The 27,881-nt window shown below is 32.3% G+C and overlaps 1 protein-coding gene across 6 annotated transcripts in view; it reads left to right on the top strand.

Annotated features, from left to right (window-relative positions):
* ADGRB3 (adhesion G protein-coupled receptor B3) overlaps positions 1–27,881 on the top strand; it is an 856,580-nt gene that overhangs the window by 770,191 nt on the left and 58,508 nt on the right. For 5 of the 6 annotated variants that reach the window (XM_031964675.1, XM_031964676.1, XM_031964674.1 and 2 more), the window contains 6 exons: positions 1,881–2,031; positions 5,363–5,432; positions 12,968–13,034; positions 14,861–14,946; positions 20,867–20,965; positions 21,284–21,455. In XM_031964675.1, the coding sequence (XP_031820535.1) occupies positions 1,881–2,031; positions 5,363–5,432; positions 12,968–13,034; positions 14,861–14,946; positions 20,867–20,965; positions 21,284–21,455 (645 nt within the window). The remainder of the gene's footprint in view (positions 1–1,880; positions 2,032–5,362; positions 5,433–12,967; positions 13,035–14,860; positions 14,947–20,866; positions 20,966–21,283; positions 21,456–27,881) is intronic. The other variant, XM_031964677.1, reaches the window with a different exon arrangement.

The raw sequence follows: 27,881 nt of genomic DNA, 5'->3' as shown, positions 1-27,881 counted from the left end.
ACTTAGTAATTAAGCTTTGAGAAAGCTTGGGAAAAGGGAAGGGGAAGAGAGGAAAAAGCTTTTTCTTTCTGTTGGGCATTGAACTAAGATTCAGAACAGAAGTAATAAAGAAGTACATTTGGTTCAATATGAGAAATACATGCTAACAGTGGAAAGGGCTCCTTCAGGTTTTAGTGATCCCATTTATACAAGTGAAATTTTTCAGGGTTTTTGCCTAAAGTATGAATTGGACAAGATGAATTTTGATGGCCATTCTAACTGTGGGTTTTTAAGATTCTAATTGCCTCAACTTTCAACTTCAAGCTTTTTTGCCTCTTTATAGACAAGCAAAGAACACACTGACAAACTAAAGGACTCAGTCCCATTCCTAAATCTGATTTATTCAGACTCATTTCTAGTAGGAATTATATTCCTCAAAATGGAAGCATTAATGAACGGAATAGACTTAATACCAAAGTTGAAGTGCAGATTTATTTTATAAGTCGGTTATAGGTAAAGGAATAATCAGTATATTCATAGTGATTAAATTACATGAGAAAAGATGCCATGAAATCATAGTTGCATATTGCCAGTGACTCCATTAGCTTTTCCAAATGATCTGATTAACTCACATTGAAATGTAATAACACAGAAGCAATGTACTAAGTACCTAAAAACACTCGTGATACTTCTTTTCACTAGGCTATTTGCCAAAACTTATTTTATATTTGCTGCTGCACTTTAAATAAGATACTGGAAATCAAAGAAATGTAGTCCTTGATCATTGTTTTCCTTCTGAAGAACATTTGTTCTTACTTATGTGAACTTAATGTCATTCAGCAGACAAAACCGTAAGGAAGAAATTGGATAATATGTTTGGACAGGGGATTTTTCAGATGTCTTTTTTTAAAATGATGCATTAAACACTAAATAATCATTGAAGATGTCATTTGTGTTTAACTAAAAGAAATCCATCATATATTTTAAGCTTCTTACAATAATTGAAGAAAATCAAAGTAAGCAGAAAGTTTAATCTGTACCCTGGATTTTAGATTTGTAACCAAATTAATATAAATTAACCAAAATTAATTAAAAAGTGAGAATTAAAGTTGTTGCATTTTGTATGTCTGGTATAATAGAATTACTATTGTGCCCAGTGCTTATATACAGGGTATTAATAGCCACATGTCCATTCTGTGATTATTTATGGTAACTATCATAATTTTCCCACCTGGCCTGTAAATTATCTTGAATTTAGGTTGTATGTATATTGTATACACTGGTATGTGCACATGTTGTCTTATCTCATAGTATGTAAATGCTCTTTGAGGGCAGAGATTATTTGATTTTTGTCTTTGCATCACCAGAGCCTTGCAGAGTGTCTGATACATATTAATCATTTAATAAATACTAAATCACCAAAGATTTAATAAGGACTTAGTGTATCAGATATGTATGTATCAGATAAGTGCTGGAGATACAAAGAAAGGCAGGTTCAATTGAAGATAATTAACAGACCAAAGATTTAAAAAGGAGTTAAAAAAAAAGGTTAAAGCTTAAAGAATGATCCAGAAAAGCTTCTTGTAGAAGTTTAATTTGTATAGCAAGGTGGCATGGTCAGATCTTAACTTTAGAAAGATTAATTTGGCAGCTAAAGGAATAATGGAGGGAAGTAGAGAAAGAAAGAAATGAAACAAGGAGCCCAATCAAAAATCAACCAAAGCAAAGAAGACCTGCCATAATCCAGGAGTGAGGTGATAAGGGTATGCACATGGGTAGATTCCATCACCAGAGGAGAAAAGAGGGTATGAAGGGGCAATATAAGGTGAATGATTAAAATTCCTTTGAAAGAAAAATTATTCTGCCTGGATAATCAACATGAGTTTTTCTATCTTCCACAGGGCATTTGTACCACGACCACAGCATTTTTGCACTTCTTCTTCCTAGCTTCATTCTGTTGGGTACTGACAGAAGCGTGGCAGTCATACATGGCTGTAACAGGAAAAATTAGAACTCGACTCATAAGAAAACGCTTCTTGTGCCTTGGATGGGGTAAGCACATTTACAAAAAAAAGTATACTTTCCATATTTCATTAAATTCAATTTAGAGGGTCAGATTTTTAAAAAGGATAACTCCCTTTCTAAAAACTTAATTGATTTTTGTTTTTGGAAATATTTGGGGATAGAAATCCTGTTCATGATAATACTTCATTCTGAAAGTCTGTTCATCATTTGGGAATTAAAAATAAGGAATAAGTTTCAAAATTACCTACATATGTGGCCAATTATAGTTTTCCCAATGCACATACTGTAGAACCTGAAATTCAGATATGCAGAAAAGGGAATAACTTCTGCCAATTTTTTCCCTAGAAATGTAAAAAGGCTATAATTTTTTAAGACCCTTGGCCTTTATGTATGAGAGGTTAGGTATAAATCCCAATTAGGTGCATTAAAAAATAGCTGTGGGGAAAAACTTGAAAGTGATTCAAAAACTAATTTTATATCAAAAAGAGAAAGCTAGCTAGAGAATCAGTGGGATTCCTTGTTGTTGGTGGGCACATGGAGAACTCACAGATAAAAGAAATTGAATGACAGACTCAATAATTTTTTCTTCAACATTCATTGAGGAGGCCATTAGGGGGATTTTTATTCTTTAATTGTCATCACCAAAACAGATAAATTGGAAATATCTACAATATTTGAAGGTAAATTTAAAATAAAATGCAAACATATCACTAGGGCCAAGTGGCATCTATGAAAGTATTTTAAGGTCAGACAAGAATGAAATTAGGGGAGTTGACTAAAATATATAAAAGATGGCTACTATGACAAAAGACGGGTAAATTCATCTATGACACATCTATAGGGAAGATTCCAAAGGAAAATCCAGAAATTTTTAATAGTGAATCCCATTCCACACTGGGCAAGCCAGTGTTGATAAATCAAAGATAGGATTATAGACATAATGGAGCCAACATTCAAGGAAAAGTGCTTTCTGTAAATGTAAATGTTAACTTTTATTTATTGGGTTTCATTCAGAGGTTAAATAGCCATATAAGTAAAGTAATCCCTCTACTCAACCTTTCTTTTTAAAAAAATCCAAAAACGTTATTAAAAATCATGAATGAAATAGATGGAATTGTATGTCATAAATAAAGAATCCAGCACTTCTCTTGGTGAAGAACCATATTGATTAGGGTTTCTTAAGAATTCCTACTCAGATTGATTATATTTCATATCTTTACTAATGATCTGTAATACAAATGAAACCCCTGAGCTTGTGTAACACTGAACAGTTCTACATTGTGCCCTTTCCACCAAAAAAAATTCACTTTTATAGGTTTTGATTTGATTTATCTGTATAAATGTTGTTTCCAACTAGTGGAATATAATTTTGGAGACAAAGACTTTAGAAAAATGAACAAACTTAACAGTTAATACTAATTGAATGAATGAATGGAGAAGCTACTCAGTGGCAGGAAATTATTTCTCATACCTCCACCCCACCTGTAGGACCCAGTAATAGAATGTAAATGACTTGAGGGCAAAAGTGGTACATTTTTGGTCTTTGTGTCTCCAAGCCCTAGCTAAATGAAATAAAAACTTATTATTTGTTGCATGAATGAATTAGTGAAAGCTTTCCCAATGGGCATTCTATCTTTTGAAGAACAGTATGAGGAAAAATAAAGATAAAATAAAAAGTGGCTGGTGAGTTTTGATGTGAGTAAATGTAAAGAAATCCTTCTAATGATTGAATATAAAATGAAGAGTAATGAGCTATTTAGTCCTTCCCCAGAAAGGAACCAAACAATCATTGCTCATCTTTTAATGATGATATTGGTATAATGTGACTGGGACCAAAAAGGCCAAAAAATGTTGTAATATATATCAAGAAGGATACAAAATAAAAAGGAATATTTTACTCATATGAAACTAAGAGCACATGCAATTCTGGACTTTCCAATTTTTTAATTTTAAAAAGAATATAATGGAATTAGAGGAAATCTAGAAAGTTCCTAAATTGACTACAAAGAATATATGAAGGAAGATACTATCTTCATCCAGAAAAAGAACTGATAAATTGAATTATGTATGAATCAAGTATGAAACAAGGATGCCCACTGTCACCAATATTATTTAATACTGTATTGGAAATCCTGGCAGTAGTAACAAGAGAAGAGAAAAAAACAAAAGATATCAGAATAGGTAATGAGATAATAAAACTATCTTTGTAGATGATCTGATATTATATGATATGATTTCTAGAGTGGAGAGGGGGAAAGGAAAGGTAAAAATTAAAGAAAAAATTACACAATAATTTTATTATCTTTTTAAAGGAATAACAAGTCATATATAGTAGATTTGAAGTTACATGAGCAATAGTCTTCTTTATTCTTTTATATATATGATTGTTTTATTCTATAAATTAAAATTTAAAAGTCAAAAGACAAGTAGAATGATTGAGGAGAAAGACAGAGTCATGATAATGTAACAATAAAAATGTTTTGAGAGTCTTCAGTTGGAAAAAATAAACCTTAAGAATGGAGATGAACAAAATCTATAAAATCATCTATTATATGACTGACATAAAGACAGATTTCATTGACCAAACCCTGAAATACAGGGAGAAACTTTAATGAGGTAAGTCTAAGACTCACAAAAGGATGACTTCACATGGAGTATCATTACCCACAAGATATAGGGATCTTTATCAATGGATTCCAAAAAAATTGAACAATTATATAAGTGGAAGTCATAAATATTTGCTAAGAGAATTTGCTATGCAATCAACCTTGAAGATTGACATCAGAGAATACAACCTTGTACTCTCACCTTATTTCTTTTGGTGTTTCTTTTGACAAGAGACCAGAAAGCTAAATGAACCATAACTGCATCAGTAGAGAAATTCCTATGTTCTCTATTCCCATGGTGGAAAGTGGATGATATAGATTGAAAGTTAGCACATTTCTCTCAGTATGTGATTGAATGAATATGTCACTGCTATTATATTTCATCACTCATCTGTGTTTTGCCTTCTGGCTTTGAATCTGTAAGTTTTCTATAAATCAGAATAAACCTACTCTCTTTCAAAAGAGAAAGTGAGAAAAAAAAAAGCTAGAAAGAAACATCAAAACTATTATTAGTTCACTATAAACCAATGTCAGATAAAGTAGTTACCTAGCAACATGGCAGCAATTCTCAGTTGAAAACTTAGTTGTCTTTAATATTCTCATACTTGAAAGAAACATTGTTTCCTCCTGGAATCATGTTTCATGAAAGTATTCATCCACATGCAACTATTCCATTTTATTTCATAGAGTATTTCTTAGATAAATGGGTCATTTAGAATTGAAACAAAGTTTGGTCTTTGCTTTCCTTGCAGGTTTACCAGCATTAGTAGTGGCCATTTCAGTAGGCTTCACCAGGACGAAAGGATATGGCACTGATCACTAGTAAGTTCATCCACAGTGATAAATCACGTTTATAATTAAGTTAATTATCAAATAGGCCTTATCAGTGCTAGTTTCCCACTGCTGATGACTTACATTTTGTGCAATGAGTCATAAACAATTGCAGAAATTGCATCAGTATAGAATTAAGAGGGTATTAAATGCATGAAGGTTATAGAATTAGAACTAGAGGGCTTTTTTGGAGTTCCACGTTCACTGTGATCATTTTATAATATCATTACTGTGTCTACCTATTCTGTTTCCCATGGATATTATTGTTCCATAAACATGTTAGAAGAGTAAGGGGTATGACACTTTCTTTGTAGTTAACATGGGGTAACATCAATGAATGTTTAGAATTGAATAATTCTTGGCACTTGACTTCACTTCAAATGTCAATCTGACACAGAGTTTACAGTGTCATTATGAAGACACCATAAGCATATTGGCATCTAGCCTATGTTGTCACATTTGTCAAGTCAACCAAAGTGTGGTAACTACATAAAATAGTAATATAGGATTCAGTACATTTGCTTTGACTCACAAAGCCAGCCCAGAAGTCATAACATTGTTTATTAAATAATCCATACTTAAAAGTGCCTTCAAATGATTAAATGTTTCTTGATCTATGTTTGAAATGAATGTGTGAGTATATGTATGTATACATCCAACATGGGAGTCTGGGAAAGAGGAAGGCATGGTAAAGGAGAGGAAGATGCTTCAGAATTTCTCTGCAACCAAATCTAAAACTGTCCCTAACAGAAAAGTGGATTTTCCTGAAGGATATTAGGGAAGCTCCTTGAGTAAGAAAATTTGAAAGAGCAATATTTGGGAAGAAAGAGTAGCATACTATCATCCATTTCCGAATACAGTTCCTTTTAGGGGATATGATGGACAATAGACATGGTCAGATCAGGAATTATACGGAACATGGAAATTTTCAGAGCAGGACAAATACCAGCTATGGAAGATGGACATGAACACAGAAATGAAACAGCAACTATTGCTTCTGTGAGAGTTTTGCTGGGGAGTTGGAGGTAGAGGGTAGAAAATATAGCTAAGCTGGAGAACTCTGTATTGGGTGAGTTATGTTTTATAACAATGTGTGGGACAGGTCGGGTGCAAGATCCCCTTCCCAATTAACTAATCAGAGACATCATCAGGTACAAAGAGAAAGCATTTATTAAATCCTTGCAGAGAGAGGCCCAGACACACCTGGGAGCCATCCCAACTCCCGTCATGGGCTCCTGGAACCTGGCCAGATTCTGGCTTGTACAGGGTTTAAAAGCAAAAGACTCGAGCCTTCTCATTGGATAGACTAAAAGGATGTATCCATCCTTGACCAGTGATCACTAATGCTGGCTGCCTCCCACAAGTCACATCGCTTCTTACAACTTCCTGTATCTCCAAGTTCAAAGTTCATCCCTCCAGAGACTGAATAATTTCCCAAGGTCCCAGTTCTGGAAACAGGGATTATATGACTCAATACTGAGAAATACTTCATCCAATCAGTCCCATTCAACAGGATCTAATACATTCTTTCTGTCTCTTACTTCCTACAATTGGCCATGTGATACCCATAATCCCTAACCCTTCTTCTTCCAGAGTAAACCAATATTTCTAAGGGAATGAGGAATAAAGAATTTCTGTTAGTTGGATGCTTAAATGTGGACCTGGGTATTTTCATCATTCTCCCAAAAAGTTAGCTGAAGGCAATGTTGCACCTCAAATCCCCTGCAAAGATTGTAAGGCAATTGGTTTAATACTGAAATATTATTCACACTTTCATGTAATGATTTTGTTTTTGACTAATAATAGACCCCAGGATGAAATTTCTAGACTCCATGGTAGTCTGTACTTAGGATTTGAAGATCTCTATAGTAATGTTAAGAAGGGAAAATAGAGGATAAGCATAAGATTCATGGTTAAAAAATAGCCTTTCTATATCCAGAAATGCGCACCCCTTATCTCATTCCATTCTATCCTCAAATCAATGTGTGAATTGTAGGATCATGAAATTTTACTCTGTAACCAATCCTTGATATTTTTATATAGAGAACTTAAATTCATCTACATATATTTTTATTCCTCTCTAATTTTAATAAAGATACAGAGAGGAGTGAAGAATGAGAAAAACAATTGATGTAAAGCCAGTTTTAAAATGCCAAATTCTATTGTTTAATTAAAAGCAAGCTCAAAGTGAAGAATCGTTTGTTGACACATATGAGGGTATGATTTGGAAATCCTAGACCATTCTTAGAGAGCTGAGTGCTTACAATGTTTTCCTCAAGACAAGTCTACAGTAATCCATTTTAGTAGTTATTACAGCCTTTATTATTGTTTTAAAAAATAAATTCAATTGAATATTAAACATCCAGAATATGAGGAACCCAAAGCATAAGTCTTAACATAATACATGGCCTCAAGGATGTTACAGATTAGGATAAATAGACTATTTCTTCAGTGGATCTATTATTTCATCACTACAGGTGCTCTCTCTGCTAGTGTAACTATAACCCAATCATTACTTTTGATTTTAGGTGACTTTTATCAGTGGTTTCAAATAAAAAACTTCAATGTTCATTTGGGGGTAGGGGTAAAATTTGCTTAATGTTCTGGGACCATTTCTTTAAGACTCTTTCAGTTGGGGGTATGGGTAGAATTTGCTTAATATTCTGGGACTATTTCTTTAAGACTCTATGTCTTAGCAGGACATGTATTCTATTAAGTCATGGGCTATATATAGATGGGCTATCCATCTCTTATATTTGATTCTTGTTACATGATGATCCACGTCCTTTTCTCATCTAACATCTCATTGGTGATGCCTTATTCACTGCTTCTCCTGCTTAATTATTGATAATATGTTGAATCCTATTTACTTCTACCAAGTTCTTCTCTGCTGTCTTTTGTAGTATCTGTAATTTTCATTCTTAGGAGAAAGGGAAGGTGAATGGAAGTAACATTTATATAACCCCTACTAAGTCTCAGGCACCTTGTTAAGTGATTTTAAAATATCATAATTGATCCTTACAACAATCCTGTGAGGTAGATTTTATGATGGGGAAACTAAGGCAAAAGTAGGTTAATTGACTTGCCCAAACCCACACAAATAGTAAATGTCTGAAGTCAGATCTGAATTTTGTTCTTCCTGACTCCAGATTTAGCAATCTATCCATTGAACCATGCAGCAACTTCTAGAAGACTTGCTACTCAGCCACAGAGAATAACTGGGAGAATATAGACATTAAGAAGATAGGTTTTTTTTTGCTGGGGACAGCTGAGGGTCATTAAAAACATTCTTCTCATTCAATCCTGGCCTAAGACATTGTCCATCTCCAGTTCCTACCCAAGCTGTATGTATTAATATCTCTATGAATATCTATCTAATTATATAACAAAGTCTGGAGCACTGGTATCAAACTTAAAAAGAAAAGAGGCCACTGATCCATATAGGAAGTCCCTACCAATAGTTATTGACATTTTATGTGTGTTTTATCCAATTTTTTTTTTACTTTTTAAAATATTTTCCAATTATATTTTATTTTGGTTCAGGCTATCACATATGGGAGTATGATGGGCTGCCTATTTGACATCTCTGATCTGGAGATGTCAAATATTATATTTGACATCATATTGTCAAATATGCTTCATTCATATGCTTTTTCTTATGTGGATAATAAAACTAAATTATTGTGATTTTTTTTTATTTTGATAATAGCTTTTTATTTTCGTAATACATGCAAAGATAGTTGTCAACAGTCACCTTTGCAAAACCTTGTATTCCAAATTTTCCTCCCTCCCTTCCCCCCATCCCTGTCTGCAAGGCAGCAAATAATCCAATATAGGTTAAGTATATGCAATTCCTCTAAATATATTTCCACATTTATCATACTGCATAAGAAAAATCAGGTCAAAGGCGGGGGAGAGGGGAGGGAATGGAAAGAAAAAAAAAAATCAAAAGCAAGAAAAAAAGTGGAAATACTATGTTGTGATCCACATTCAATCCCCATGCTCCTCTTTCTGGATGCAGATGGCTCACAAGTCTATTGGAACTGGCCTGAATGAGCTCCTTGTTGAAAAGAGCCAAGTTCATCACAGTTGATCATCATATAATCTTGTTGTTGCTGTGTACAATCTTCTTTGGGTTTTACTCACTTCATTTAGAATCACTTCATGTAAGTCTCTCCAGGCTTTTCTGAAATAATCCTGCTGATTGTTTCTTATAGAAGAATAATATTCTATTACATTTGTATACTATAAATTATTCAGCCATTCCCCAACTGCCACTCAGTTTGAATGCTTTTTTAAAGATTGTACATTTTTCTAGGACTTGATGTGGATAGCACAATGTTATTCACAAATAGGATAATCAGGGGAAACTCATCAACTGAATATCTGGAAATCCAATTTTGATTTAGACTCTGTGTTGGAACCTACCTATGAGTAAGACATCGATCTCTTCTTATTTTGGGCCTTATTTTATTGAACAAATATTCTGTTATAACATTTTTTAAGGAATCATGTTTTAGTGTATTTGTAGAGGGAGATAATGTTGAAGGAGAGCCCATAAAACAACATTTTTTTCCTGTGGAATTAAATGTTTAATTGTCAACAAATATAGAAAGATCTTTTTATTTTATAAACCTTTCAATCAGCTGTGTGACAATAAAGGAGATATGTATCATAGAATATTGTTTGTAAAAATCATTTTTTCCCTTTTCTTGCCTTTATAAAGTAGGTTACTCAATGTAGGCATAGATTATTCTCACAAAAATTTTGGAGAGGGTCTTATGTATCTTGATGCAGAGCTCAAATATATCTCAGAGGCCATTGAGTCAAACTCTCTTATTTTATAAATAAAAAAAGCTGAAGCCCAGGAAAGTTATGATTTTCCCAAAGCCACATGGTAGTAAATGTCAACTATTGATTGGTTGCCCTTTTTCATAACAATAAGGTTCATGATCTTTTTTTTTTTCAAATGTTTTCTCTTCTTGGTCTTTTTTCCTCCTAAGAGACTAGCTCTCCTCTCTCCCAAGATGAAAGTACAATGGTCAGTTATGGGCCTGATCCGAATTGTGACTTCAATCTGCTCTGTTTTTTCTAAATTGGGTTAATTCATCTTTTCTTAGGTAGCCCAGTGTCCCTTTGCTTCAAGGGATTCACTATTTTGATATTAGTTCAGATACTTAATCAATGTTAGTGTTCCACAACTCAGAACTACCAACCTCAAGTGATTCACCAGTCTCAGTGACCCCTAGCAACAGAGACTATAATCATTCATCATCACTCCTGGAATATTCTGTCTTCCTTTACATAAAAGAATTTAAATTACTTTAAAATTGTATTATCTCTATCATAATTCTCCTTTGATACACTTTAGACTTATTTTCTTATTCTCATACTTCTTCATTTATCATATTGTGGATTATATTTATTAGACTCCAAATATAAGAGATTTGCCATTATTAAGAGAGAAAAGAACTTGTTAAAGAAATGAGTAGAGGTCTTTTTCATTTTTTTCTGTTCTTTGTCCTTCCACTTTCACTTTCTTTATTGAATGAATAAAGATGAGCTATAATAGTTATTTCTCTCACAAATATATCTGCAAAGTTGCTTTTCCATAAACTTCTCTCTATTCTGTGAGGTGAAACTATTTATGATTTTCTATCATCCTTTTCTATAACATTTTTCACAGGAATTTATTTTCTAAACCTGTATTTCTCACAGTTGCCATATTTCTCTACTTGGCATTAATAGTTCACTAGTTAAGGCAATTTTTATCTAAATGTGATAATTGATTTAAACCACCTAAATTTCTATATATTATAGTGAAAGTTTAAATATTTATTCTTTAATCCATTTCATATTTTTATACTAGTTGTTTATTTAAATGTCACATAGAGGTGCTTCAACTGAATTCCATGTTCTTCATTTTTATTTATTTTTTCTTCTAATTTGATTTTTGTTCTAACAAGCCTGAAAATTGGCCATATATAAGAAACTAATTCAGAAATTATTCTCATATAAATAACAACCCACCATTTCTTTAAATATTATAATTTTCTTTTTTTCTTTTTTTTTTTGATGAATATGGTATTTGCCAAGTTCAGTACTCCTTAATAGTCTTTTTGAAAACACTATTTTTGTCCTAAAGCAGGGATCAGCAAATTACTTGATGATCTGAGTGTTTTTTACATTTTTAAAAATGTAAAAAGTATTCTTAACTCTTTGATTTTACAAAATCAGAGAGCAGGCTGGATTTGGCTGTGATTTGTAGTTTACCAAGACCTGTTTTATAGATATAGGGATAATATATAAATTCTGCAAGTTTTACTCTCAATTCTTACACTTGAACCATGTTTTCCAACATTTTTCACTATCGTCCCTTGTATTTACATTTATGTATGAAGTCATCGGTATTAAAAAAAAGAATTGTTTTAATTTAGATGATCTTGTTATATTCTTTATATACCTTGTCTACTTCTTCATGCTCTACAATAGATGTCAGTAATAAGTTGCTGTTATTTTCCTGGTACTTTTCAGTTTTGTTTTGTTTTTTGCAAATGCTTATTATAAATACTTCAGTATGAGATGACCAAAGAAATAATCATTCTGGATGCCTTTGGATGCATGATAAAAGTATGGAAGAGGGCAGGGGCTTGCATACTGAGAAGAAATTTTGGAATAAGCTATTATTCCCAAAGGTTAAAAACAAGCACCTTAAAAGATGGGAATGATGAGTTTCTCTCAGTAGTATGAAAAGTGTTTCTCAGGCAGTCTGTTCCTACCTATTCTAAATTATATATTCAACCAACGACTAGTAAGACAGGCCACTTATAGCAAGCTACATGCTATCTCCATTTCTCTAGGTAATAGGGGAATGTATGTATTTCTTTATATGTTTTTTCATGGATCTATCCATGTAAATGTTTAACTCTTTCTAAATGCCAAAATTGAAATAAACACAGTTGCATTTATTTTCATTCAAAATCTAAAATTTAGTTAATTTTCTTAGTATTTCTGCAAAGATATAGAGGCAAATAATGCATGCAAAATGCAGAAGATGCATCTCTTTAAAACTGTTGCTTTTAAACAAATTTCTTCCAATATACTGAAGGCCTCCAGGAAAAGCAGGTAAATGGTATGTCTGAAATTTTAAGACTAGCTGTCTTTGCTTAAAAGAATAATTGAAAATTTTGATAGTGGATGGCAAATAGTATTTTTTATCCACACTAAATTTTCATTTCAGAGCTGAAAATAAATATAAGAAATCTCACTGCAATGGTAATTTTTCCTAAAAGTTATAAGTACTTGAAAATAAGTTTTTTATACTGAAAATTCCTTTCCAGTGAGAACAATCCAATACATGGAATACTATAATTCTAGATGTTTCCCCCTTATGTGTAATTTTATATGCTTTTACATATTTCTAGAATGCCAAAGAGAAATCGGTAAGCCAAATTTTTTTTATCATGCTTCAATGGTTTAATACTCATCACTAATTTTTGTTAGTTCTTATCTAATATTCTTTCCAGCTGCTGGCTATCTCTTGAAGGAGGGCTACTCTATGCTTTTGTTGGGCCTGCTGCTGCTGTTGTCCTGGTAAACATCAAAATCACCTTATTTTTTTTTTCTCTGAGCAGAGAAAGGCTATTTTATAGCAATTAAATTGACTATTTTACTAGTCATTGAGTATTGTATAGAAATCTTAGTATCCAATGCACTGTTATATTGATTTTATTTGACTTCATAATGTTCTATAGGAAGTACATTACTATTCTGAAATCTCATTTTGAGTTTCAAGTAGTGGGAGGAAAGAGTTCATATGTTTGGGCTTTCATTTATACTGCACAATTACAATTGTGTAGAGAAGCTGTGGTTAACTTAAAATCTTTGCCTTTAACACACAACATTTCAGGAATATTCCTGTCAGGAATATCTTATAAAGGTCCCCATTTCTCAAGAATGATAAAAATGTAGCCAAAACAAACCACTCTGAAATACACAAAGGATATGTGTGTGTGTGTGTGTGTGTGTTTTCCTTTTTGCAAATCCAGAAGCAATTTCTTCATAATTTTAACTATAAAACATCACCCAAAAATGAACATTAATTCTGCTACTAATTTCCTTTGTCTCTCTTAATGAGGACATCTCATTTTATTGATATCAAATCTCTTTCCCCTCAATAAATCTGGAAAGTGAGCAAGGGGAAAGTGAGGGGAGCAGTCTGAATTAAATCCAGAGATTCCCATCTCTGTGCAATTAGCTTTCTAATTGGAAAATTGTTCCTCAGTTTTTTAAATGATTCATGGAATAAATTGGAAGCAAATGGCACAGTTTCCTCAGCATTATAAATGTATAACTTTCCTTTTTTTGAGGGTTGGTCTTTTCTGCCTTTAAACATTTTCAATATAACAAGAAGCTAATGCTACGCAAGATTTATAAGTGAAATAAAATCCAGGCATAGGGTTAGATAAGCACCTAAGAAAATGGGAACTATTAGAAATACTTTTATCTGCTGAGTTGAATACTGATTCAGTAGGTAGGATCATTTCTCTAAGCTAGTATGTTACTGTTTCACTAACCCTAAAATAAAGAAAACTATTGTGTGTGAAAGAAACATTGTTATTAGTCTTTAAGGTAACAATCTTTTTCCTGTCTTTTTGCTACTATTATAATGGAATTTGTGGCATATACAACATTTCTCCTCTTTTCAATAATAAGTTTAAAAGCGCATATTGTAAAAAAATGGTGCTTTGTTAGCCATCTTGAAAATTAATTTCTTAAAAGATCCCAGTGATCTACTGCAGATTTCTCCTTGGGTTGATAAGACCTGACTTGTACCATGAAATGTCATCCTTTGAAGTTTGATACAAACTTTTTCTCTTCTGTGAGGATCCTGGGCTTTTTTACCTCAAAGTCTAAAACAGTGACTCAGGTCTAGTGCTTGCCTCATATACCAAATGCCCAGGATATACCCAGGTTATTAAAGGTATATGTAAAATGAGAACAGCCTCCTATTAACCAAATTAACTTTATAGTTTTTGGACCACCTGAGGAGAGAAGAAAGGGAGGAGAATATTAGATTTCCTCAATAATGTTTTAAGGAGGGTTAAGGAATTTGAGAGGAGGGTTGTTAAAAAAAAATTAAGTTTTGTGTATTTATTGCAAAAGATGAAAGCTAAATGTACTTACAAAATATTAAAGTAACAATCTAGTATTAAAATTATCAAGTATTACAAAGTATATCTATCTGGAAAGTACTTCAAACAGTATTATTAGTGTTGTTATTATCATTAGGAATAAGCTAAATCACATTGCCATATTTGTAAATATTTAATTAATTAAAGATTAATTTCAAGCATAATAGATGTTACTAGTTTCCTTTCACTACCATTGAAAAATCAACTATTGTTTCTATTTGACAGGTCAACATGGTGATTGGCATTTTGGTATTTAATAAACTTGTTTCCAGAGATGGGATCCTAGATAAAAAGCTCAAACACAGAGCCGGGTAAGCTGCAATTGGTAGATTATGAAGATTTTTTACTAGTGAATATCATCTTTTCAGTTCCAGTTACTCATCAAATGCATTTGATTGTGCTTTGGATTTTGTTCTCCATGTACTGATGTGTTTGGTAGATTCCATCCATTCCAAAAGTTGCAGTTGTACTATCCTCAGGGAATGTGACCAAAAATACCCAATCATAATAAAACACAAATTAAAGTATTAAGTTAATTTTTAAAGATGCTGATTTTGGTCTTGCTCACCAAAAACATTAAAACTTCAAGTGTACCTATGAAGAAATGTTCTTAGATGAGACATATATTCCTCAGATGACTTTGTTCCTTTTGGCTAAAAAATGAGAAAAAATAGCAGAGGGGCAAGTTCAAAAACAAAAACAGAAACAGCTTATGGTTTATAGAATAAAATGCCTGCCAAGTGACTGAAAGAGTTTTTATGTTACCATCAAAGATTTACCTTTGACTTTTTATGTTAAAGTCTAGTTCTTCACATATAATGATACCTTGTCAAACAGCATTCTTGCTCTGGATTTGTCTTCTTTGCAGTACTTGTGACTACACCCTGCCAAAATGAGCTATTCAGAGTTTTTACATTCACATTTCATCTGCTTATAAAATTGGTAAAAGCATCTCTTTGAATTAATTTCACTGTTATTGTATTACCACTGTACCTAATGACTTAATGAAGACATTTCATATGCAGATTGATGTCAGCTTTCTAGGGTTACATTGTCACCCCTTGTAAGCTAGTAGAAATGTGAATGAAACATTAACTCTCTAGTTTTCCCTTTGTATCTATACATATATTTTATACCTTTCATTTTCACCTGCTCTTTCTCTCTCCATTAGAAAGTAATTGCAGTGTAATTCAGAATTTACTCTGCAATTTTTCTCTTTTATTTCATAACCTAGAAGCTATATCTGATAAGCTATCTAGTGCTATTTAACATTCATAGCATTTTATCACCTAGTGGTAAGAATTTTGAAATTCCTTTAAAGCAGTATTATCTTTGTGAAGATCTTCATGACAAAATAGATTATTCTACATGCACTTTATTTTGCTAGTGTGAAATTAATTGCTTTTGAGATCAATTTTAAGATCATTCCTGCCATATCTATAGTTCTGTTTTAGAAAAATAAAAAATGTTAGTCTCAATAGTTGAGTGAATGCAACTTTCCATTTAGTGTTCATACATTATTCACCCTCAAAAATTATAGTTTGACTAATCTTATACTGAGTACACACATAGTCAACCCACTTCTTGATAACTCAAGAAAATCTTGAAAAAACAAATTTCCATTCCCATTGTTTCCTACACTCTGAAATTCCATTCTGGATCCCAAAATAAATAAAAGTATATAAATGCATATGAAAACATGTATACATGCATATATTCACATGTTATGTCATTATTTTAAAGCATATGTTTTTAAGAAGAAAATTATGTCAGCAAATAACTATCAGCTAATTAAGGAATTAGAATTCTATTTATGCTTTTTTTTTTGTGAAAGAAAATGATTTATTACCTGAATAAATACTTACTGAGTGTTTTGGGAGCAATTTTAACTTGCAAATACATGAAATTCCAAAATACTTATAGAATTTAAACCTATATTTTTTCACTAAATACTAATTTCTTCAATGAAAAGTGAAAGAAATTTAAGATAAAGAATAGCGCAAGTGAAAATAAAGACTCTAATTGAAAAAGTTGCTACATGGTCTTCTTTACTATAGCAATGAACCACTATATATTTTTTTTAGTCATAACACATCTTTCAAGAGTTCAAATGCTTTTTTGAAATTGTTTTTATCAGTCATATAATAATCTATATGAATTCAAAATCATCATCATGAAAATAAGATATAAATTGTACCAAAAATAAATGACAAAGACCTTAAGTCTGTATGTTAAAGATGGAGTTGGAAAATATATGTAGTCAAATCATATAATTCAGTTAAACAAAATGTCCATATTCTTTTATATAGAAAGCTATCTAATCTATGAAATAAATTTCCATAGTGTGATTCACAGGGATTTAATCAATCCATAATGATGCCTTCAAAGGGCATTGTCTTTGCAGGCAAAACTTAATTTTTAAAAAAATGATGAATTATACTACATATATCAGTGTTAGAAGAAGTTTTTCCTTCTCCATTTTCCTTCTACTTTTTTATCCACAACCTCAGATAGTATTTGATAGTATTTACTATTGAATACAAAATATAATGGCCAGAAAATATCTACCAGTCTCATAAGATAACTGAATGCATGGTAGAGTAGAATAAAAGAAAATTTCTGTAAATGTTAATTCCTATATAAAATAGAATAGCAATAATTTTCTTTAAATACTAAGGAAGACAATCAAATAACAAAAATAGAAGGATAGAATCACATGTATACTTCCAAATCTCAAAAAGAAAATTCCATTGATGCTACCTTTTCCTTTTTTATGGAAGCTCCTTTAAAGCAGCAGTTTTATCTTAACTACCTAAAGGAGAGGAAGTAGGCTAAACCATATAGTGGAGAGAGCACTTGAATCAGGATCATATGAGTTCACATCTTCAGACATTTTATTAGCTGTGTGACCTTAAGCAAGGTATAAGTCAATTAGCCTCAAATTTTTCTTCTATTAAGAGTAGATGATAATAACAGGTGCCTCCCAGGGTCATTGTGAAGATCAAATGAGATAACAATGTAATATCCTTTGCAAATCTTAAAATGTGCTAAATTAAGATTAGTTGTTATTGTCATTTTTATTGTTAGGCTAATTTATAGTCAGAAGGATGAATTATATATGAGAAATCTATTGAAACTTTTCCAGTTCGAAGAAGTTAGATTCATCTCCAGAAAGCAAAACTTTGATGCATCTGGCATGTCATTTTGATAGAACAATTTTCATTATTTTCATTCTTGAAAAATGATTGATGGTCAAGGCACTGGGGCCTACAGAAAATAGGAGATAACATTTGAAAAGGGGTAATTGATGCAGAAGGATGTCAAAACAAAGTTCTCTTTATATTTGATGAGGTAGGTGAGATTGGCAAAGATTCATCTTATTCCAGTGGCTCTCTGGAAAATAACTGTTATTTGAGCACTAGGGAAATCCTAAATTTGGGAAATTTAAGCCTTACTAGTCAGGATCTTTCATTTTACAAAGTAAAAAATTACTAAAATAATGTCACAAAAGAGTTGTTTACTGTTTAATTAAAAAAAAAAAAACTTATTGCCCTCACAGTTTACAGTATTTAATAGTCACTTTATGTTTTTTTCTTTTGTGTTTATAAGTGGTTGTGTGATATATGTAGTAGTTGTTTCCTCATATTTTAAAATTAAAAAGTCTGGGAGGCAGCTAGACAGCACAGTAGATAGAATACTGGCCCTGGAATCAGGAGGACATAAATTCAAGCCCAGACTCAGACACTTAACACTTCCTCTGTGAGCCTAAGCAAATTATTTAACCACAATTGCCTCCCCAAACAAATAAAATTAAAAGGTCTTTGTAGTACAGATTTAGGAAAGACTTAGAGAACATCTGATCCAACCTCTTAATTTTTACAGATGTGAGTGGAGCAGAGAGGATGGGAACGTTTCCCAAAGACACCCAGGTAGTAGCAAGTGACAAAAGAAGAATCAGAACACAAGTCCTTTGACTCCTAATCCATTTTTTCCATTGCAACAGGTTATCATTAGCCAATTGCATCACAATAAAAATAATTATCCCCTTTTTTAAAGGCAAATATTTTGAAGCTTAAAAGGGGATATATGTCTTATAAGAAAATCTATTATTAAACTCCTGTCTTTCCCATCTCACTCAAGGAATCAGGATTAGAATTAGAATGTTGAAATGTCTCAAACCATTATATACAGCATTGCTCAGGATCATCCTTGAGTTAAGACAAAGTAGAATCATAGATTTAGAGCCTGAGGGAAGCTAGTAACACCAGGGTCCTCTAACTCCAAATTCAGAGTTCTTTCCATTCTATAATGTTGTTTAGTTAATACATATTTTTATAGTTTTATGTAATTATATTCCATATATATCAAACACTTCCAAGTTCTTTCCAATCTATAGCCAACTTTATTTCTAGAAAAAAAAAAAAAAAAAGAAATTAGTCTAAGGTAGTCATAAATTTTTTTTTAGGGAAAAAAATAAAAATGGATTATAGAGTCATCATTGCCCTCATTAATATTTCTTTTTAGAAACGCAAGCATAGAAATATACTTTTGTATTATTGGCACAAGGAAAAATGAGATTTCAATTAAATTATCTTTTATTATAGCAAGCTAAGAAATTTATGCCATACTTTTAAAATTAACATTTAGTAACCTTTGGCCATTGGCCATGATTTGAAGGTCTATAGATAAATTAGTTTTACAAAGAGGGAAAGGTTAGTGTATACTTTCAGCCATGAAAAGATGTTTCCTATAAGACAATCGAAAGACAAATGTAGTACCATTGTCTTAAGGATTCTAGCGTAGAGACAGATTTTCATTAGCAATCTTTTGTCTCTTTAAAAGCTGAAACAAGCAAAAAGCCTAAGTCCAACTGAGAAAATCTAGACCATTGCTTCAAAAATATATGAGACTATCTGTCAGGGTTTTCATGAAACAAATCACATGGGGATATATTACCCTTTTTTGATGAGTGAAGAGAAAGGAATGGGATATTCCCTTTGGAATAGGATGGTAATGCAAGTGATTCAAGGTCAGTCTATGTTTTCCACTATCACATAAAAGTTTTTACATATAGGAACTACTTGCATTCCTTTTTGTAAAAAATTGGAAATCCCTATTTTTACCCATATTCCTGTTTTGAATTAATTTATTTTCCACATTTTTAAAATATACATTCCAAAATAGAGGGAGAACTAACTTACTATAATATAACAAAGATATACATACTCAAGCTAAATAATTTCTTTACAATTAAAAAACATTAGGAAAATATATTTCATTTATAATCTGAATTTAAAATTAAAAGACAAAAAATAACATAGAAAATCATTTGGAAATACCAAAGCTTTCTTCTTGGTTTTGACATGAAAGTATTGTATCGTAATATCTAAAGGTGTATGTTTATTTTCAAGAGACCCGTTCCCTCAACAGTATTTATGTAACATTTTCCTTGTGGTATGGAATTGATCACATGATGAAATGGATTGTAAATTAACTAACTTCTAAGCCAATCTGAAAAAAACCACAAAAATCTTAACTATCTAACTAGAGTTTTCAACAAAATGTTCAGAAATGAATATTTTGAACTTAATGCTTATCCACTGTGTTTTATTAAAGCAGAAGAATCTATCACATTTTTTATTCTTAACTAATAAATTCATTGTATTTCATACATTTCAGCCTCTATATTCAGACCATTACAAAACTTGAACAAAAATTTAAACTTAAAGGAAACTTTAACATACAAGCCCATTGTGGGAAGAAAAGTAAATAATGCTTGTTTATTTTAAAAACTTTTAAGACCATCAATATTTTTCATCTCATAAAGGTATCCACAAATGGTTCTTTCTCAGATAAATGTGAATACCTCTCTTAAAGACAGAAGCACTGGTCTGAATAAAGAGATTTCATTGTGTGTCTACACTAGCACATGCTTATGTTAGCTTAGTGTATTCAGCAACTTTGATCATTAGGCACAAGGGCCATTAAAAGTGTAAATGATGAAAATATGCTTTGCATGGAATGAAGGCCCAGAGTGTTAAAAGTTAATTTTTTTTTAATTTGTAGTACAAATGCAGCTTTACAACAGTCTAGCACATTTCATCCATCTTTGATAAGTACTCTTATTTTTCTGCATGAAATCGTATTTAAAAGCTAACTTGCAGTAGCAACGTTTTTTTTGGTGAAAATTCAATATTTTGTTCTTTTTGTGGGTGTTCTGTTTGTTTGCAGTCAGATGAGTGAGCCTCATAGCGGTTTGACGCTCAAATGTGCCAAGTGTGGAGTAGTTTCAACAACAGCTTTGTCAGCCACCACCGCCAGTAATGCCATGTTAGTCCTAATCATTTACATCTTCTTGTTACAAATCTTATACAGTGCATGTGAAAAATGCTATGATGAAAATTGTGTTTGCTAATATTTTAGCTCTGAACATGCTTAAATATTTATAACTGGCAACAGCCTTTATAACTACCATGGGATATTATATGTAGAAAATAAAATACTAAAATGTTATAAACTTTGTGGTTTCCATGTAAATGGTCTTGTTGCCATCTGTAAAGATGCCTGGTTTAGCGGTGGGTTTGGTTTCTACCATGGGACTGGCCCACAGTGTTATGTCATATGGTTTTTTTTTCTGTCTCTGAATAGGGCATCTCTTTGGAGCTCCTGTGTCGTGTTGCCTCTCCTGGCTCTGACATGGATGTCTGCTGTTCTGGCCATGACAGACAAAAGGTCTATCCTCTTTCAGATACTTTTTGCAGTATTTGATTCATTGCAAGGCTTTGTTATTGTCATGGTCCACTGCATCCTTCGAAGAGAGGTAAGTAGTTCTACCTTAGGGAAAAGAAAAATGGATTGGAAAGGAGTTGGAGTTCCTAACATGTGTGATCTTTCATTTTTTGATATTGTTCTTTAGAGTAAAACCAGTTATCCAGAGATTCAGGCACTTAGAAATCAGGCTTTAAGAAATGATTAAAAAGGACTACTACGGCTCAGAAAGAAACAGTATCAAATAGATGGGATCTACCCACAGGAAAGAGTAACCTCCAGGAATCAGGAGATAGGGATAAAAGAATAAGAAACCAAATCGAAAGATCAGTATATCTGCACAGGAGAATAGTGAATGAGAAGTCAAGGGGGTACGGTTGATTAAGATAACAAAGGAAGTGCAAACTCCTCGTCTGTTTAAATAGGGCTTCCAAAGACAGTTCATACCTTGTACTCTAATATGTATTTAAAATAATCTCATTTTAAGTAGAGAAGTGTTAAAGATTAATGCAATCTTTCAGCTCTTTATTAAATTGTAGAAAAGATTACTAGTGTATAAAAGAGGTTACTAGTTTTGATATAGATGTTTATACTTAGCAAAAAAAAAAAAAAAAAAAGCATGTTCAGTTTGCCATGATTGGCAGTAATTGTGCATGGCAGCTGGGGAATCTAAGATGACAGAACTCCTTCAGGTAATGTTTGAAGTTTATTACCAGGAGTGAGTGAAGAAACAAGCTATCCTTCACCATCACAGCCACTGAACTTCACCAGATGTCCCTAGAAGTGTGATTTATTTCAGACTTGATTTGTTTAGTGATGAAATATTATTTTCCAACCTGTGTGAAAAGAGTTTGATAGCCTGCAAACACTGATGCAATATTTAGAAGGTTACTTCATGAGTCATTTTAATGTTTGCCCTGAGGAGAGTGGAGACAAGAACACTGAGAACCCATAAGACTTGGTCTCATGTTGGGAATTTAAAGAGGCTATTCTACCTTGTCGTAGAAATTGCCTTTATCTTGTCCATTAAACATTTAAATTCATGCATACACCTAGATGCACAAATGCATTATGTCCCATAAATGTAACTATTAGCCCTTACCCACACAGCCTTTGAGGATATTTCTAGCTCCCTAAGTAGCTTACAGATATCAACTTCTATGTATATTTATTGCCTGCTGAGCCTGTATGATAGCTGGCAATAAATTCAAATAGATTATTGTTATTCTTACCAAAGAAAAACATCTTAAAGATGAGGGTGGTGATAATAAGACTCTTTTGCTGGCATTTAGAAAATGCTCTAAGGGTTCCAAAGCATTCTTTCCTATCATCTTGTTTGAACTTCATATAAACCCTACAGGATTCTATTACTTCATTTTACAAATTAGGAAACCAAGACTCAAAAAAATTGACTATCACAAACCTAATAGAAGTAAAACTTCTTCCCAAGACCCCCAATTTCAAATATAGCACTCTTTTCATTCTTCTATACTGCTTCTTTCTAGACTTTGTATGATAATTATTTAATGATTTATTTCAGTCCAGCATGAATTTATTAGGAATCTCCCAGATTCCAGTTTCTGTGCTAGAAGTTGACAGTGGATCTGAGATAAGAGAACTCAGATTTCAGTGCTGCCTCTGACACTTCTAACTTTGTGACCTACATTCTTATTTCTTTGAGCCTCAGTTTCTTCAGGTAGTAAGAGAAGTGGATTGACACCTTCAGCTCTAAAACAAATGATCCTAGGGAGACAAAAATGAAATTCAAAGTTCTGTTCTATTTTAACTATATTTACCTTGATATTTTGCTGTATTTAGTATTATAATTAGTATTTAGAAACAATGAAAAATCTTGCTAACTCCCTGCCTTTCTAGGACATTTTCATAAATGAAAAAGAGGTTTATCTACCTTACCTATAATTTTAATACTTTCTATATATGATAAACATTTGAATATTTGTTGGTGTATCCTGAATTGTAACCTTCAGGTGCAATAGTAGAAAGAAAGAGTTCATTTCTAAGTAATCTGCTTTCCTTTTTTTTTTTTTTTTTGAAAGGAACTATTTCAATCTTTCTAATTGCCTTGCTAATATTACATAGTCTTAACTTATTTTTGATAGTTGAGTATCACTAAAAAGGGTTATTTCAACTGTTTTCATTTAATGGAACAATAATTTATCTAAAGCAGGAATCATCCTCAGTTTTCTTACAAGAATAGTAACTTTATCAGATACCTTATTAAACTGCAATTAATTCAAATCATTTGGCAGCAGCTAAGTAGTATAGTGAATAGAGTTCCAGGCCTGAAGTCAGAAAGATTCATCTTCCTAAGTTCAAATCTGATCTCAGACACCTACTAGCTCTATGACCCTGGGCAAATTACCTAATCCTGTTTGCCTTGGTTTCTTATCTGTAAAAGTGCTAGAGAAGGACATAGTAAATCATTTCGGTGTATCTACCAAGAAAACCTCAAATGATCCATGAAAAGTCAGACCTAACTGAAATGACTGACAATAATAATCAATTCAGCTCATTTACTAAAAGTATTTCTTATCTCTTTGATGTTCTGTAAATATCTCTTCTGTATTAATGGAAAATAAAGCAGGGATGGTCTATTACCTATAATAACTTTTAAAATGAGTTGAAATTGATGGAATTTATGGCAGAAAACTCTTTATAAAACATGAATGTCAAACTTCCTTCAGTCCCAACAGTAAAATAACAAAGCATACTTTTATTACTCATGTAACATCTTCTTGAAAATACTACTACTTCTCTAAATCAAAAATCCTCATTTCCATTAAAGTTGGATCTATGTCAAAACCCATATAAGTAGATTTTTGTTATTTAAGGAGTAAAGGACTATTATCAATGTTGGATTAAAATTTGATTTCCAGTCGTAAGTGAGCTTCCCTTTCACTTAAAAATTTTTAATATTTACTTTGAACATAGTCTACATTTACTTATCAATCAATTAGTATTTGATTACCTATTAGGTATCAGAGTTCAGAACAAAGAATGACAAATTCTCTTCTCATAAGTCAAGTCAGCATGTATTTGTTAAGTGCCTATTATGTTCCAGGTCTTAGCCAGGCCCTAAAGGTACAAAGAAATCTGAAAATGGTCTTTTCCCTCTATGAGTTCACATGGAAAAACAGTATACAAAAAGAGCTTAATTTGACAAGAGAAAAGAGTTCACATATAAATATGCATAAGTATGCCTAAATATAAAGCAAATAAGTACAAATATATTTAAAGTAGTTAAATTCAAGGTAGTATGGGAGGGAAAGTACTAACAATTGCAATCAAGGAAGGCTTCATGTCTGCTAATATATATGAAAGACTGTCTTCAACCTAAGCAACATCATTTGTTCACCCTGTGCTTAGATTATTATTCATAGCTAATAGAATAGATACATCTTTCTATAACAAGACACTTCCCCCAAACACAAATTCCACAAACATTATAATTAAAGACAAATGGACAGTCTTGCTATAAGGCTCTTTTCTACAATAATCAAACTTTAATCCTAGGAGATTCCAGAGACAAACATATTTCCAATAATTACTGATTTCCCTTTCATAGAATTTCTTTTCTTCTGTGACTCAAAAGATATGCTAATATTTTGGGGTAATCCCTTTAAATTTTTCTAACAATTTATATAAACACTGTACTATATTTAAATGGAGATCAATTTGGGGTAGAAATGTATAAGCAAAAATGATTTCCAGTTTCATCGTGTTTTTTTGAGTTATATTGTAAAAATTGCCAATATACTATCTCTTTAATAATCCTTTTCAGTATGTTTCTTTTTAGTTTTCCTTTAAATTATTTTATGCACATTAACTTTTCTAGTTTTCCTATGAAAAAAGTAGATGTTCATGTAGGAGGAACATAGCTTGTAGTATAAAAGAGAGAAAAGAAAATGAAATACTCTAATGCTGACATTTTAATAGAGATGCTATGAATAAGACATAATTTCTTTGAGAAATAGCCATGCTTTCAGAAATATGCAGCCTAGAATTGTTTGCAATTAAGAGAAAGAGATAAAGGAAGGATGTATCAATGATTATGTATTTGCCAGCCTAGTGTTTACATGACAATTTTCTTTAAGATATAATAATTATAATAATCCACATTTTTGGAATCAAGAAAACTGGATTCAAATCAAGGTTTTGTCACTGTCTTTGTCTACCTCAGCTACTAAAGTAATCATTTTGGATTTCAGTTTCTTACCTACAAAATCTGGGGATTGATAGCTTTGGAAAATGGAAATTCTAAAGGTGCGCTTATAGGATAGATGGCAAGGCTCAAGAGATCAGAAAACAGTGTGTGGTGTAGGGCCGATGTAAAAGCTGGAAGACCATAGGATGCAGTGGCAGAGCAAATGATAAGACCTGATAGTTCTGCTAATTTTCATTTGGTCTAAGCCTTTGAACAGTCAACTTGCTTAGAATGATATCTTGGCAGCACAAAATTGAGAGAGAAAACAAGAAGGAAAAACAAAGATAAAGAACTATGTTTGGAATCAGCTGACCAAGGTTCATATTCCCATTTTCCCACTTAATACTTGTGTTACTTGATACCCCTTCTGCCTTAGTTTTCCCATCTGTAAAAATAAGGGAGTTGGGCTAGATAACTTCTAAGGTCTCTCCTAACTCAACATCAGTGATCCTATGAACTCCCTCACACTTCAACTTTCACGAAGTTATTTTTCAATCATTTACCTCAGAAGGCATTTTCTCAACATAATTATGCCTTATCACTTTGCTTTGCTAAAATTATAACTGGTTCTTTGTTTTGTCTATTTTAAAATGATCTAATTCATGCACTTTAGGGGGGAAAAGTGTAAGTGATATTTGTGAGGAGGGGAGAAACGGGTTTAAAAAATGGGGGGAAAAACCTTCATTAACAGCCCAAATCATTATAATTTTGCTATACTTTCAACTGTTCATCTTAAATCTTTGTTGTTAATTTGTATTAAATGAAATAACCCTGGAGTTCCTAGGAGAAATGCACACGTTTTCTCATTTTTCTTCACATTTATTAATTAGAACCCATTAAGATTAATCATGTATTCTGCATATCCTATTTACTTCCCCTGCTTCTAAATTGCTAGGGGAAAACAAGCCAGAGGAGAATTATGAAGTGGTAACTGTTGCTAGGAAACACCTTCCTTGGTAGCCGCACGTTCGGCACATCCATCTCTCTCCCTCTGCCTGGCTCAGAGACAATCTTGCAGTTTGATTGCAGAAGGGGAAGGAAAATAAGATTGTGATACAGACTAAACCACTATAAAGTCCTTTTTTGCTAAATGAAAGGCAGAAGGAAAGTGAATGCTTAGGTAGATGATTTCTTAATTTCCAAATAAAGGTTATTTTGGTAGTCCTGCTGTTAAAGACAATGGCATATCAGGTTCAGGGACTCTGCATCACTGTAAGACAATGTAAAAAAAAAAAAAAGCTAAGAATGCATCAGAGCAAAATTTTATATTTGTAGATAGATGTATGTACATATAATTGTATACACATACACTATCAATCAATTGATTTAGTACTTTCTGAAAGTCAGGCACTGTAATAGGAGCTAAGCATTTAAAAAAAGGAAGCATTCCTTTCCTTCAAAGAGCTCACATTATAACAGGGGAGACAACATATACATATGTAGGTGTACATAGTTATGTAAATGATATAAAATAGGTCTAGGCTACCCTTAGGGAATAGAAAGGACTAGTAAATAGATAGAAAGGCTTGACAACAGTAGACATTCAAACATATATTGTTTAATGACAATATGGCACACATCATAGACAGAGGGATAGCTATAGAGTCAGTATTCAAATTCTGCCTCTGACATATAATGGCTAGGTGAAGATAGTCATGTTCCTTAATTCTTTACAATGTCAGGCAGTTCTCTGAGACTCTAAATTACAGATATTTCTAATCACCATCAGTGAAAGAAGCCTTTGTCCTGAGTCTGTAGCTTTGATTAAATCACAGGTGCAGATCATTCTACCCCAAACTCAAAAATACATTATAAAGCAGAAAATTAGACTGTGAGCTTCTTAGGTTTTTTTGTTTTGTTTTGTTTTGTTTTACCTTTCTATGTATCACCAGAAGGCACAATGTCTGGCACATAGTAAGTATTTAATAAAAGATTTGTTGATTTGACTTGAACATTTCCAATCAGAGACAGCTTTATTCTTTGCTATTTGGCATCACTAATATCATCAGCAGTATCTAATATTGCACATGGCATGAGAATGTGTCTTAAGTAAACAAACAAAAGAAACAATGCCCTTGTCTATGTTTCAGATATAGTGTTCCAGAAGTCTTGGTGCAGTTTTAAGCTATTAATGTCCCAAAACCCTTGGTACAATAATAATCTATTAAAAGGCTATTAATAGCTTTAAAATATAGCTATAAAAGCTACAAAGTGTATTAAGAAATTTTGGGACACACTGTATAGAACCAACCT

Source organism: Sarcophilus harrisii, chromosome 4, assembly GCF_902635505.1.
Source record: "Sarcophilus harrisii chromosome 4, mSarHar1.11, whole genome shotgun sequence".
NCBI lineage: Eukaryota > Metazoa > Chordata > Mammalia > Dasyuromorphia > Dasyuridae > Sarcophilus > Sarcophilus harrisii.
This window is presented reverse-complemented; position numbering and strand designations above follow the sequence as displayed.